The 15,912-nt window shown below is 37.9% G+C and overlaps 1 protein-coding gene across 1 annotated transcript in view; it reads right to left on the bottom strand.

Moving 5' to 3' along the window:
• Positions 1-411: 411 nt before the first annotated feature.
• The window catches only part of LOC311081629 (uncharacterized protein), a 32,877-nt gene continuing 17,376 nt past the window's right edge, over positions 412-15,912 (bottom strand). Inside the window, exons 5-11 of the mRNA XM_084112212.1 lie at positions 14,837-15,087; positions 9,343-14,737; positions 9,069-9,234; positions 5,333-5,544; positions 4,703-4,975; positions 3,575-3,681; positions 412-2,761 (exon numbers count right to left, since the gene is read on the bottom strand). Coding sequence (XP_083968338.1) covers positions 9,566-14,737; positions 14,837-15,087 — 5,423 coding nt within the window. The 3' untranslated portion in view covers positions 412-2,761; positions 3,575-3,681; positions 4,703-4,975; ... (1 more) ...; positions 9,069-9,234; positions 9,343-9,565. The remainder of the gene's footprint in view (positions 2,762-3,574; positions 3,682-4,702; positions 4,976-5,332; positions 5,545-9,068; positions 9,235-9,342; positions 14,738-14,836; positions 15,088-15,912) is intronic.

Here is a 15,912-nt window from a genome sequence, read left to right as displayed (position 1 = left end):
TGTTCCACTGCATGGTTGAGGTTCCTAGCGAGCCGAGCCATACCGATACTAAAATGTGACGTATAAACACTGCAGATCACTGATTGGTCAGAGAGAATCGTCACTACCAGTGTCATTGGATGACGAACCTGCTAGAAACAAACTTCTTCGTCTTGCAGTGAAAAACATCCACAAGCTGAGAATCAAGATCACATTCCATCAATTTGCTCCCTTGCTCCTGTGTTGTGCGCTTATGTGCGTTACATTTACGATGATATCGCGGCACAACTATATCGATCAGTCTATAATCCCCTACCCACTCTGCAGCGGTACTAAACTACATTGGAAAAGCGAGCTGAGCTTTACCACGCAGTGAAAAACGCCATAAGACTGACATGACCATGAGGCTTTACACTGCAGAGAAGCCTCTAAGTCTTTAATTGGTGAAAATCTTCTCACCATAAAGAAACCTGAAACTTGAACAGTTTGCCAATGACACAAGATTTTAAATGTGCCCTCTATCATACTCATCTGGTGACGCTCCACTCTGGCATGTTTATCACTAGTTGTTTGGCCATGGCCACTTCTTTTGCTTGCATCTTTAATGTCTTTATACTTTACCTTGATGCATTTTCTTTTCCTTTGGCTGTACAATGAATGCCTATGGCCACGCCTGACCATTTTCTTTCCTATTGTTTCAAATATTGAGCAGTTACAGTCGGCATCCTCTGATTTCGATTGTATATTAGTATTGTTTCATATATTGATTTCATTTTAAAACCTCAGATTCACACCACTGGCTATTATTGCCCTCTACGAAGAATCTATAGATGTCATTTTACTTTTTAAATGAACCTGAACCTGAGCAAACATATTTGTGTTGTCTCATTTTATCATTCATATATTTATTATATTCCTCATTATGTTCCTTGCTCTTGTTTTGCTGTTGTTGTTACTAAATGGATGGCCTTGTACAGTACGTGTACACTGTATCTTGGGGAAGTGATGGCACCAGGATGCACTATGGGACGACAACAAGCCAGTACAAGCACCCTCAAACGAAAGCAAGAGGACCCACTGTTGATACTGTAATAATAGCATAAAATAAAGGTGACGTGATGCATCGGCATGACTTTGGGTCCAAATCCATCAAGCCTCAGCACTGCGGTCGACACCAGAGTGGCCCAATCCGTTATCGCAAGATAGACTTCTATTTTAACCAAAAACAAGTCTTCCAAACCACACAATGAGGATAAAGGTTGTCCACTCATTTACAGACAGTGGACTGTAAACTATAGCAATATTGCAGCACTAAATATACAATTTAATTTACATTTATAACCAAATACAATTGTGGATTATAGAGTGATTTTTAATTGTAAAATATTTTTAATTATTTTCTAAAATCTCAAAGTTAATAAAAATAAAAACTTTATATATTTATAACTTCATTTATCAATTACGGTCCCTTTTTATTTTTCACATTCTTACTTTGTATATTTGATCAATTCCACCATGTGTTTAGTAATCTGTTTTATCTTTAGTGTGTATCTTATTTGATAATGAGTGATAACCTCATGTTTAAGAATGAAAAAGGCACACAAGTAAAATAATCAAATTTTATTGGCAAAAGTTTCAGAAAATGAGATCAGTTATAAGTATAAATCCATTCACCAGCATCATGCAGATTAGTAACAAAACATGTTTTACTATGTGTAAAATTTAGATTATTAAAAACTAATTTCACTGATTATGAAGAATTAAACGATTTAAAGTAAAATACAAGTAAGTTTTCAATAGAATAAGAGCATTTAAAACTCAAAATTGTGTTCTATCACTCCTTCCTAGAAATAAATGCTTAAATGACCAAAATGATCACCAATAGAACAAGTCATATTTTTTATGGGCAGAGATCAATTTTCTATAGCCATCATCTTCACCATAATCATCTTCAAAATGTTTTACATGTGTACAATTTTGATTATTAAAAAACTCCCTTTATTTCACTAATTTTAAAGAATTACATGATTTCACAGTGTGTTATTTCACTTTTAATGATCATCAAATTGGGCATGTTCCTGTTCTACACTGCAGAGCAGTGTTTACATCAGTCTACTGAAGAGAAGCTGAAAAATTGCATTTGGATTTCATTACCATTATATATTTATTGTAATTTATTCACTCAACACCATTCCTCTGTTTGGAACTCAATTCATGTTTTGTGGGATAAAACTACATGTTTAAACCTCAAACACACTCATTAAAACATTATTACCATGAAAACTGAAGTAACTACAATAAAAAAAAAAAAATTTTAATCATAGTTATTTTTTTCAATAAAACAATTTTTTTGAGTTTTAAATGCTCTTATTCTATCACTTCTAGAAATAAATGCTTATAATTACCAAAATGATCACCAATAGATTTGCTAAAATGCTTTTTTTTTTTTTTCTTTCTTTCTTTTTTTTTGCGGTAAATGCGATTTTAGGTGTAGAGATCAATCATTTGCTACTTTCTATAGCCATCACCACCATCTTCTTCATAAGGTGTTGAAGAGAACACGTTCATTTTTCCTGTAATCCCTGCAGAAGTCGTCCGTACTCCTCAGTGTTGGTGTCCTCGTGTCGGTCCTGATTCACCCACTCATCCAGACGCTCGCGCTGCGTCTGATCCAGGATTCCCACACGGCTGTACTCCGACACCAGGTTTCGGTATCCTGCTTTATAGTAGCCTCGGATGCCTTCATCCGACAAAACGCAGCTCTGAGACAGAACGCTGTCACCTGGAATTACACACAAGAATATTATCAAGTGCAGCAACAGACAGCTCTGTTAATCTCAGACTAGCAGTCGTGTTATGCTTTACATTTAATCTCTTCAGTTCAGTTTATTTCTAAAGCACATTTAATGACAGCAACAAGGCTGACCAAAGTGCTGTACAATATAAAATAAAATAGTAATTGAAGGATTTGAAGGAGGTCTTAAAGGGATAATTCAAAGTAATGACATTTCAAATGTATGTTTTTTCTTAGAGATTAATAACAATTTTACAATGGTCTATGGTCAGTTCTTATTGTATAAATAAAAAATTTTAGCTGGCTGTTTTCATTTGTCATTATTTACAGTAAAAGATGTATATACAATGGTGACAAACCAAACATATGCTTTGGAATAGTTTCATATTCACAAAGAACAATCAAAACAACATTTCATTGCATTATGAAAAACGTTAATTATTTACTTAATTCCACTTAATATCTTGTGTTGTATTTATTGTCTTGTCCATTGTGTACTGCCAGTTTGTCTTCCTCTAATCTGTGTGCTACATGTTGTTGAGTGTGTTCACTGCTGTCTGTGACTTCTGTAATGTTGCACCAAGGCTTTAGAGACTTTTATATCGTTCTACTGTATTGTTGTATATGGCTCAAATGACAATAAAACTCTTTAATCTTTCTTATCTTATTGGTCAAAGATTACATTTTCACCATAAAAGCTCCTGCATTATCATGTCTACCGTAAACACCCTGAAAAATCATAGTATCTGCTGGAGGGTAGATTATACATGTGTTTTACAGGATTAACACAGAGTTTCTTACCTAGAGCTTCTCTGAGCTTTTGTGAGGTAAACGGGTGATGAAGAATCATCGAGTGTTTCAGCAGAAGCACCACATCTCCACTAATCATTGAGTCTGCTAGAAGTTTCCTGTAAAAATGAAATGTTAAAAGCAGATTTAACCTTTGTGATGCTGTACCTAAAATATTCAGGGCCCTATCTTGCACCCAGCGCAATTGACTTTGTACACCGACGCATGTTTCATTCCTATTTTGCACCCGCGCAAAGCGCGCTTTTCCCTCCACAAAAGCACGTCGCTAAACTAGGGAATGAACTTGCGCTCCCTGGGCGGTTCAGCGCAAAAAAGAAGGCGTGTCCCGGCGCAAACAATCCCTGGTGCTATTTTACTGTTCCATAAAACAATTGCGCCACTGGCCAGAAAAAACCTAGTCTAAAGTCAGTGGCGCGTTGCGCGTTGTTCATTATGCTATTTTAAGGGCGCATGCTTGACCATAATGTATAGCGTGCACAACGCGCATACACTTTGATTCTCTAATCTACACAGAAGCAGCAGTTTTCATTTTTGCAAATCATATTATTACAAACGATAGATAGATAGATAGATAGATAGATAGATAGACAATTTATTATAAAAGCATACATCTAGCTTACACATTTACCCACATTATTATATGCCTGTTTAATTTGGGTGTGTTTCTCCATCCCCAATGTCACTTCTCTCTCTTTTACGGCCGTGACGAGAGCGTTGCTCTCCTCGGCTGTGAACCGCTCCTGGCGCGCGCCTGGCAAATCCGCCGCTATAATAGCAATACGCCAAGGAAAAAGCGCGTCTGCTCTTAAAGGGAATGTGAGATGATGCTCTGATTGGTTTATTTCACGTTACGCCCAAACCTCACCTATGAATAATGAAGCTACTTCAGACCAACCCATTTTAGATTTGCGTCGGGCGCAAGAGCCATTTATCCCGCCGGGAAAATAGCAACAGCGCCGAGACCCGCCCCGTTACTTGCGCTTTGCGCTTGACACTTGCGTTTCAGATCATTAAAATAGGGCCCTCAGTGTTAAATATTGCTACAGATTCCTGTAGTGTTCATTGGAATTCAGTATGATTGTCTTGCATGAGGATTTTGTCCGTAACTGTGAACGTTACCTGGCCATCTGTGAGCGTCTGCTTGGGCCCGTAGTTAAAGCTCGTCTGTGATCTTGTCCCAGAACCTCCATGGCCATCAGGTTCAGTCCATTATTGTCAGTCTTTATGCTGCTGATCAGTTTATGAAGCTTAGGGTTTTTATTTTTAAACTCGCTCACTGAGTTTGGGCTTTCTATGAACGTCAGAGCTAGTCTGATGGAGTCCTTGGGTGGAATATGGCTCGTGTTGAGTGTCCCTGTGTTGTTCTTACTGGACCTCCGAGCACTTTGAACACTGTCCAGAGAGAATGAGAATTACTGACAATTTGATAGAATGAAATTAGCATGAAATCTGCTTATTTAAACTAGTAAGCTGATTTAGAGGTCAGGTGAGGATATGATCTTCCTCTAGATTCTGTTGCTGTGTTCAATAAAATAAATGGACAAATGACACTCCTGATTATGAATACTATTTTTCAATACCTATATATATATATATATATATATATATATATATATATATATATATATATATATATATATATATATATATACTGTATCAGGTGAATCTTCTCTATTTCCTTTGTGGATCTCCAGACACAGTCCTATTGTGTTGTGAGTAAATAACAGCTTCAGCAATCAGAAACTTTACCTGTTATATTCACCAACAAATCCAAGATGGTACATTTTGATGAGGATACGTTCGTCACTTCTGATAAATGTATCACTCTGTAAGTATTTCTGCAGTGCACCGTCTGTCTCCTTTCGAATTCCTCCAGTTATGTTGTATATCCTGGGGTTTTTGTGACAGAAGTCGTATTCTCTCTGGAGAAGGGGTTTGTACGATTCAAGGTTTGTCTGGATCTAATGTAAAATTAAGAGTGTGAGATTAAACACAATCCTGATCATCTCTCGTAACATGTGCAGGTGATTGAGTAATGCTGTACACTGATTGGTCAGGAATGGGATTTTCATCCATCTTTTTTCTGTACCACACAGGAGGGGCTTTCACACCGGAAGAACATTTTCACAGTTACTATAACTATTTGCAGAATTACCTGTTTTTTGGCGAGTCCGCCAAGGAATCCCAGGAATTGGGAACAATTTTAGTCCACCATAACTTTGAAGGGACAGAGCGAAACATTATTATGTATTTCTGCTCAGTTAGCGACATTGTGCATTCTCAAATAATTTTTCGTATACCGTTTACTTTCTTTGTTTAACAGTTCTATGTAATAATGTATTAGATGTTAATAATTTCATAAACTAATGAAGACAGTGAATAGGAGAGCTGTGTGATCCAACTTTTATTTTGATGGTGTGGCGGACCTTTACTTTGACGGTGCTGAGAACACCAGAGCCCGAGCAAACAAACAGTGCTCGCATTCTCCGCGTTCAATAGTTAACGATCTGTCTAACACGTTATTAGATAGAACTGTTATACATAGAAAGTAGACCGTATTTAAAAGAGTTATTAGCGTATGCCGTGTGGTTGATGTCTTGTGTTGCTGAGCAGAAACACATAAACATGTTTCGCTTGGTCCTCTTAAAGTTGCGTTGGATTTTCTGCTCAGCGTAAAGGTTAAGAGGCCCATCTATCACTGTTTTACATGTTGGTAGAGTTAGTTTCTGAAGTAAATATATAGGCTATAATCTGTGTGTTTACACAGGCTTTTTAAAAATGTGTTTTGTGTGCGTTCGGCCAATCAGTGCACACTGAAGTCACTGGTAGTTCCTATAGTGCTGGTTTAGACCCGACTCTGCAGTAGGAGCTAAATTAGTTCCTCCAAAACGAGTTCCTAGAACTAAATCGTTCCTAGTTCCTGCGGTGTGAACACGCCCACGCCCAAAAATGTAAAGGTTCCTCCGGTGCGAAAGCCCCTTAAGCTAGTGAACCGTAAAAGCCAGCCTTTAAGGAGACAAAAGTGGATACGGCAATACAAATTTAAAATGTTGCAAGAATAATTTTCTGTATTCCTCACTTTTACATAAAATCACATCTCAGTAAACTCATGCAAACCTGTAATAAATAAATAAAACTGTCCTGAGAATTTATGTTAACATAGAAAATGTGCTATATATGGGTTTTTTAACCGAGTTTCACTTTTCATGTTCTTTAAGTTTAAAGCGATACTATTTTGTTGGGTTTTCTTTTTGTGTAGTAATTTTAGTCAACAAAATGTTTAGTCTTTTTAAAGTTAATAATAATAATAAATCATTAATACAAACACTTTCTATTCTTTTCTCTTCTATTATATATCTATTTTTTATTTATTTTTTATTACATATACTATGTTAGACTGAACTGGGAAGGGTCACATCACTTGCCTATTGTTGTCCTATTGTTAGTTTGATTGTTTCTATTGCTCTCCTTATTTGTAAGTCGCTTTGGACAAAAGTGTCTGTTAAATGATTAAATGTAAATATTCTGCCAACACTAATTTGTTCATTGTAGGGATCTGTTTTGAAATGTGTTGTTTTTCTTCCATTGCTAATATGGTTATCACTGTCAGTCATCTCAATTTCGTCAGTGATTCACAAAACAATAATTTAGCAGATTAAAGATGAGCTTCTTCAGGCCATTGTGACTTTCTGTAGCAAATTTATGTTGTAACTTTCCATTATTTATTAGACCAAGCGCTTGACTATAATAATCTTTTGTTTCCTATTTTTCAGCATCAAGAACAGTAAACACTGTCGACCAACATGGGTTAAGAGCAAATACTTACAATGTTGTTGTCAAAAGAAATACAATAAAAATGACCGGCGATAAATAAAGTGCCGAATTGTTCTGAATGATTAAATGTACATTTCAGATTTCACTATTAAACTAGAGGCTACATTTTGTGACCAAACTATCATAACATATAGCCTGAACCTCGAGCCAGGACTGGAACTCAGATCGCCTGAAGCACAGCTGCGGCACATGTTGTAGCGCAATTGTCTTATCGTCCTTAAAACTCCCATGCAAATCCTAATTCATGTAGCCTATTAGAAAACCATGCTATCACTCTTAATGTTTCCATGCAAATGTGTAGCCTCTATAATTCACTTTTTTTTAAAAATGTTTTTATCATTATTATTACAAGGAGAAAATAGCCATGCGTACTGAGAATTTTTTTTAAATACGGGGTATTAGCACTGCATTATAAAGTGCAGTCCATGAAAAAGTCAAACACAATTTTGACATTTACAGCTCTGTTTGAATTTGTTCTAAACAGCAAATGCTTACATTGGCTTTTGATTACTACATTTGGTTATGTGAGTGTGATTTTACATTTGTTTTATTGATAGTATTTCTTTTTTATATAATCTGCATATTGCACGGTTGTCTGCTACTCACGAAAATGAGCTGTGATACGTCCACTTCACAACATGTGAAAATCTATGGTTATAGATTCTCTTAGCGGTCAATTGCAGAAATAAAGTGGTGGCAAAAAAAAAAAAGCATTCTGGGTAAGTACCATATATATATTTCACAGTTTTGGAAGGAGTCTCCAGCTTTGTAACAGTCAGATGTTAAGCTGTAAGTTTTCCAATATCTTTAGGACAGAGACATTTACACTGCGGTTTTTCAGTAACATGACAAGTTCTGTGTTTTTTATTATTATTTATTAACAAATTATTTTAAAAAGATGCTGGTGAGTGAACAACTGTTTATAGCGGTTATAATGTAAGTGGCTATAGGAAATCGTTTAAAAGGTGTGGTTATTTTTTTATAAATAAAAATGATAAATGTTGGTATACTGCTTGTGGTGTTAGAAGAATAAAACACTTGCGGATGTGCTGTTAGAAAAAAATAATAAATTTTTTCCCTTTGGCATGAATAAAGTGATCTGTTGGTTGGTTGGTCGGTCAGTCTGTCTGAGAAACATCGAATGATTTCAGTACATCAGTCAATCTGAGAGCGAAAATCTGGCTTTTACTTAGGCCCTCAATTACAAAACAAACATACGACAGAAAAGGTCATTTCCATAGTTTTTAATGTTTGTAAATGTTTTGTTTTATTAACCAGGATTTAATATTCATATAAATTAATTTAACTGTTTGCAATTATGAGGATAACAGGTGTTTTTGGAGTAAGATCAAAAGATTTCTCGTTTCATGATTACTTCCTCTTATGTCGTAAACCCTAGGTTCAAGGCTTTTAAAACGTGAATTTTTAGGGCCGTGATTTTCAAATGACAATTGTTTTGAGACGCCACATTAATCAACATATGATCATTTATACGATGGGATTGGCAACACACGAATGTTTCATGAATCACACATGAACCCTGTTGTACGACAATTTCTGCACTCGGATCTGCACTCGTTTCTACGTTAGATTGATAAATGAGGCCCATTGTCCCATGAATAAATCAGAGCCATGAATTAAGTGTACTCACCTCATTTTTCACTTTCTTACGTAGCACCAATGCATCCTCCATCTTGCTGCCAGTTGCTTGTGCTACAGCATGATAAAGAGCATTCTGATGATCCAAGTTAACGCTGATTATCTTGCCATCATCCTGCACAATGTCAAAATGGCCGCTGTATAGCTGTGCATCAGCTCTGTTTTTAAAATTAAAAGTAACAACATTCAGTACACAAAGTTCATAAATATGAACTGAAATGTATTTCTATACGAGGGCTTTATACTGCTCTAGTAATTAGTCTTACTGTGATGTATGTTGGGCTCTTGCAGATTTGGTTAATCTCAGTTTTATATCGCCTGCTGATTTGGTGGTTCCTGGGTAACGTTCCTCAGTGAGCTGTTTTCCATTTTCATCAACGACAGTGAGTTTAATTCCTTTTCCATCGAGCAGGTTACTTTTTGTGAGCACGTACACATCAAGGGCTGTAACAGGCTGATCAGTTTTGCACATATCTTCTGTATACTGCATTAGTTTTTTTTTTTGTCTTCACCTGACAGCTGTTCCACTTCCTTGTGGCTCGCAGTTTTCTTGTTGTGTTTTCCTCTCTGGTCATCAAAGAAACGCTGAGTCTTATGTCTGCGCATGACCTTGTCTACCGCCTCTCCTGCAGCAGTGTTCAACTCACTCTTAAATGTGCTGGTCATTAAAGAAGTCATGTGTGTAGAACAGGAACTGATGAAGAGCTCAGAGACTTTCTGTGCGATAATCTGTAGTAGTTCTCCTTTAAGGCGTTGTACATCATGTAAATTGTGTCGTCCATCTTGGTCATACTTTGTCATTTCTTTTTCAAGCTCACTGATGCTCTCCAGTAATTCAGGAACAAATTTATGTTGTATTATTTCTTTTGTTGGTACATTTCCCAATATTTGACAGAGAGTTGTTGAGTACTCAGCTACTTTCAGAGCCAGCTTTGCTGTTTCAAGCACACCTGACAGTTTTTCCTTATTCATAAGCTCTGTTGCTGCTTCACACACCTCAGAAAGTTTGCTGATAACGTCCAGTGCTGTGGTACAGTCCAGTATGATACAAGGAATTATCTCTTCGCAGAGCATGCCAACTGAATTTTTTATTTGCTTCTCATAATTCCGGTCAATCTTGAAATTCTCTTTTTTCAAGGCAGCTTTTGGAATGCCTGAGCTGATGAATTCGACAAGAGTCTGATCCAGTTTCCGGCTCTGCTTCACTGATGAAGTAACGACATTCTCAAAACTTCTTTGTAAAATCTTCTTAAAGACTTCCTGAAGAGCTGCATCGATTGCGTAGTTCATAGCAGTGAGCACAGTCTTTTTCCCGATTTCCTTAACTGCATACTTAGTCGCAAGTTTGAAGTTCTGTTTCAGTACTGTAGAAGATGTCATATTTTTCATTCCAGACTTAAAAGTCTCTTTACTGAGGGACGATAAACCAGACTTAACACTTCCTTTGAATGAAGTAAACATTGCCTTTCCTGATTTAATGAATTCAGATGCAACAGAAGAGAAAGACTTTGTACCATTGAGGAGACTTTTTGTCACTTTAAACACTGCAGTAACTGCTTTCTTGATAACGCTAAAGCCAGCCGTTAGCAAAGCAACCCCGATGCTGATACTCTTAGATATTGCCCATGACGCCCAATCAAATGTGCCCTTTATCATCCCCTCTATTCCACTGATCATGTCAGACACACCTTCTGAAATCAGGCCCATTCCAAACTGACTGGCTGTTCCAAATGTCAGCGCACAAATAAGAATCCCAGCGAGAACCTGCACCACCCCAAGTATGAAACAAATCAAAGCATCGATGCAAAACTTGGGCTTCTCTTTCACCTCAAAAACAACACCGAGGCCATAGTCGTATAACGATCTCAGCTCATTAGTGATGATGAAGTTCTTTTCTTCAGACAGAGTGTAGACTGAACAGTCCTCTGTTATGGCGTCTCTGTTGTTTTTCTCCAGCTCTTTAAGTTTAGCAGATGCATTATCAATATACGTCTTCCAAGACTTAAAGATGTTCATTCTGGCTTCCATTTGACTCTGAAAGTTGTTGTTGTCTGTACTCTGATCTTTGTTACCAGTTACTGATAAGTTACAAGAGACCATTGTGTTTGAGACTTCTGAGACATAGACATTAATGGATTTCTTTGCATCTTCCAGCAGTTTCATAGCGTCTGCTTTATAGTTACCCTTACCGAGGTTGATGGTGATGTATGCCTGGTTATAGAGTGCCACAGCCTTGTAGTGTGGGTCAAAGTTAGCAACTTTTTGCCAATAGGATTCAGCTCCAAATGCATTGTTGGATTTGTCGCGGCAGTGTAGATCAGTTCTTACAATTGCTTGTTTGACGTGATCATAGAAATTATCACATTCTCCTCTTAGCAGCTTTCCACTTGTTTTGTTTATTGTCCTAATAAGGTCTGCTTCAAGTTGTTTGAAGTCATCATGCCTATTGATGTGATCTTCGTGAAGGGTCAACCACAAGGCCCAAGATTCTTTCAAAGCGTTGATGGCTGGCTGATAATCAAACTTAGGCTGATGATATTTAAAGCAATCAGGAATATTTTTGAACTGCATTCGCATGGGGTCCAGTTTTTCTTGCTGTTTGTAATGCCCATCAAAGTCCTTTAGCAATGTACAAAATGTGGAGAACAGATTTTCCTTTAGGTTTATTTCAACCAGCTCATCACTTTCCATGTCATGGATTCGTTTGATTTCATAATCTTCTCTTAGCTGGCGCATGATTTCCACAGACTGACCTTGGTAAGCTGGTGCGAGATGATCACAGTTCACAACCATCTGGACCATCCCAGGATTGCCTTTTCGAGATGTACGACCAAATATTTGTTTCTCGACTCTCCGGTTGGGTGGAAAGTGAGTAAGAAGTACAAAAAGACCACCACACTTATTCACACTTTCATCAACCTTGATGTCTGTACCCCGTCCTCCGAGATTTGTAGCAATGATTATTCTGCCTCCACAGAATTTCTCTTTTTCAATGTTGTGCTTCTCACTGATTGTGTACAGAGTAATCTGTTCTGCCTTAAATCTGCCACCATCTTGTATTTTCTCATGTAGTTCATCTGCTGTTTTAACATCTTCACAAATTACCAAGACAACTTGTCCTCTCTCTGCTACTTTCCATGAAGTTTCACAAATGGTCTGGATCCATTGGTGATTCCCACCTTTCACCTGGACGACTGGAAGCTCCACCACCCTTTTATGGCGATGTGCAGGTACAGTGTAGCTCTTTGCTTTATAATGTCTTGCCAGAAAGTCCTGATCTGCCTTACCTCCTAATGTACCAGAAACACCAAATATACCACTCCCACTGAGATACCTTTGAAAATAATGGAAATTTGACATGTAGTTTGTCACATTCGATATTGGAGAAATCGCAAGTTGGTGCTTGAACTCCAAAAATTGTTGCAGACCATTACCCCACTTCTTGTTTTTCTCCAGCACACCACTCGCTTTGAAGTCCACTGGAATTATTGCATTATACTTGCCTTTGTCATGACTGTCAGCAACTCTTTCAGCAGCCGGTGAGGTGTCAATCATGTATTCCCGGCCCCGTGACATCTCAACAGCCTTTAGTGCATTCTCAACAAAAACTGGTAACTGATTCTCAACGTAGCTTTTCAAAAAAACAGGGATTACAATGAAGTTGTTGAGTTTGTTGGCTGTTTGAGGGTTATCTGAGTACATGATATATGAATTTATTGTGCTTACAGTTGCATCAATGAGTGATTTCTCAGACATGATTTCACATGCCAGTCCTCCTTCCAGCAGTAGCATTTCAACATTAAGGTCACCTCGTTTTTCCTGAGCTTCAAAACATTTTGCTTTCTTGTTCTCTAATGAATAGCACTTAAACACTGCACTTTTCTCCAAGACCTCCTCAAATATACTCAGAAGATCATACTGTTGTGAAACTCCAAGTTTCTTCATGATTTCAGATAATGCTTTAGATATTCCGTCCTCTTTCACATCATCTTCAATTACTTCCTTGCGCTCAGCTTGACGTATCATTTCAATATCCTCCTGGGTGTAAAATCCCAAAGTCATTCCGGGTAGCAAGATCTCATTTGCTGAAAAGCTGTCTGTTTCCAGTCCCATAACGGCTGCTGTTACGGCTTTATGAAAGTACTGTATCCTTGTCGCCCATTTTATCTCCCCTGTTTCAAGCATTTCAATTGGTTGACAAGTAGATATCATGGCCCATATGTTGGAAAGCACTTGCTCCACGTGCCTAAAGCCACTAGATTCATGGGACAAGAATGTTACTTGAACTCCATTGTCCAAGGTCATGTAGTCCACTTCATCCACAATTACAAGCTCAAACTGTCTTGTACCGCGAGTAATCCTCTTCTCAAATTCCTGTTTCAGTATGTCTGCTGCAAATACTCCCACTGTGCCATATACTATTTGTTGCCTGTAAGCATCTTTAAGATGTTCCTCTTGTTCCTCTGGTGAATGGTCACTTGAGTAACGTGGAGGTACTACAGATGAGGTGACACCAAACATTTCAAAAAACTTTTTCCACTCTTCTTGATCTCGTCTGGCTAGAACTGGAGAGCTTGTCACAATGTCCACTTTTGTTCCACGGATGGCCAGAATTGTTGCAAACATGGCTAAGAGACAGGACTTGCCCTCACCTGTGCCAATCTCTAGAAGACATCCTTTATCTTCTGTCAGCTGTGCCAGGAGGAGCAAAAGCAATGATGCTAGTTGTGTACATCTTGGAAAATAGCCTTGAATCTTCGTGTTGTCTTTTGTGGTTATTGTTGAGCAGTCTTGCACTGCTATTGACATTCCAATTAATATGTCTTTCAGAATGGTGATATCTGGGTTTGTAAGATTAAGGGAGGTTATCTTCTTTTTCAAATCAGTGATTTTTTCTTTGTTAAGGTCCACCAATTGAAATTTTGGGACTTCCGACTCTACGTATCGAAGCACTTCCTTCAACAGCACCAAGACTTTCTCTGGGCAGTTTGCTTCACGAAGTTCCTTCACAACTGTGTCAGCGTCTTTTTCTTTGTCGTTTTTTATTTGTTCTTGAAGAAACATTAAAGGGTTTTCATTCGTAAGAGCAGAGAGAACGTGGATGCAGTCAAGGTGGTAGGTTTGTGCTGTGTGGAGAATTGAATCGAGTTGATCACATTTGATACCTGGACTTTTGCAAATGAAGAGCATTATTTCTGTTGGGGTCCAGATTCTGTTGAACAACATTTGACCCAAAATGTCCCTACTTTGTGTTGAAAGCTCTGAGATCATGTCAAGTACATTTAATAAAATGTGTTCTGCCAAAGTTGCATTTGTGGAATTAAGCTGTTCCACCAAACCCAAGAGAAAGTCATACTTCTTCTCCCAGCCAAGCGGCTGATCTTCATCATCTTTGGCATCTTCAGTGCTACTGTGCAGAATGAACTGTAGAGATGCCTCAAGAACTGTGAGCTTCTCTGTAAGAGACAGCTCATTATATCCTATAGCATGATCAAATGTAAACTGAGACCATACTGAAAGGTTGTTTTCTCTACAATATTGAACTGCAAGTTCATTCTGGAGCGTCTTAATCCTGTCCCAAATCTCATGCTGTATCTCTTTATCTTCTGTGATCTGGTACTTTAACAAAAGGTCTTTGAATTTTTCTTCAACATCAGTAACCTACATAAATATGCAAAACAAAAATGGGTCTCAGTAAAAAGTGGTATTTTATCACATGCTGTATATACAGTTATGTTGCTCAATCCAAATTAGTCATACCTCGTCCCTCTCAATTGCAGCAGCGTCATCTTCTATTTGCTGATGGAGAACTTGTGTGCGTTCATGGTGTTGCTCTTGACCTCTGAAGCTCTGTTTTTCACGAAGCCGCTCAGTTGCTCGAGAAAGCTTGAGTCTGGATGATTCACTCTCTTTGTCCAGCTCCTGTTGAATCCTTTGCTCATGTTCCAAGCGTTCCAGACGTCTTCTCTCCTCCTCTTGCTGTCTTTGTTTTTCATCTTCTTCAATTTTTCCTGTTAAAAAATATCATCAGACACCACAAGATTAGAAACAACCTACAGATTAAACTTTATCGGTTTATGGGTTACTCAATTTGAAATAATTACCCGCTATCTCTCCGCACTAGCCACATGCAGCTGTACATTAGAGATGCCTCTATTGTTTGTATTAACCACACAATTGAGACTGTATTGGATGGGGCTTTATCTTTTTATTTCACTATCTTTTTATCTCTACTACTATCATGTAGCAAATTAGCTCTATGAAATATTAATAATCAATAATAACTGGTTATAATTGATTATTACTATTTGGATCAGTTAATATAGTTGTAAATTAATATTACAATCAGTGAACCGGTTTGTCCCGTGAACACTCAGGGCCCTATTTTAACGATCTGAAACGCAAGTGTCAAAGCACAAAGCGCAAGTAACTTTGTGGACGGGTCTTGGCGCTGTTGCTATTTTCCCGGCGGGATAAATGACTCTTGCGCCAGGCGCAAATCTAAAATGGGTTGGTCTGAAGTAGCTTCATTATTCATAGGTGTGGTTTGGGCGTAACATGAAATAAACCAATCAGAGTGTCATCTCACATTCCCTTTAAGAACAGGCGCGCTTGTTCCATGGCGGATTCCTATTATAACGGCAGATTCGCCAGGCGCGCGCCAGGAGCGGTTCACAGCCAAGGAGAGCAACGCTCTCGTCAGGGACGTTGGGGATGGAGAAACCCACCCAAATTAACTTCGGTTAAAAAGGCGTATGATAATTTGGGTAAATGTGTAAGCTAGATGTATGCTTTTATAATAAATTGTCTATCTATCTATCTATCTATCTATCTAT

This window comes from Abramis brama (genome assembly GCF_963993115.1).
Source record: "Abramis brama genome assembly, chromosome: 4".
Classification (NCBI taxonomy): domain Eukaryota; kingdom Metazoa; phylum Chordata; class Actinopteri; order Cypriniformes; family Leuciscidae; genus Abramis; species Abramis brama.
Note: the sequence above shows the minus strand (reverse complement) of the source record. Positions and strands in the feature narration are given on the sequence as shown.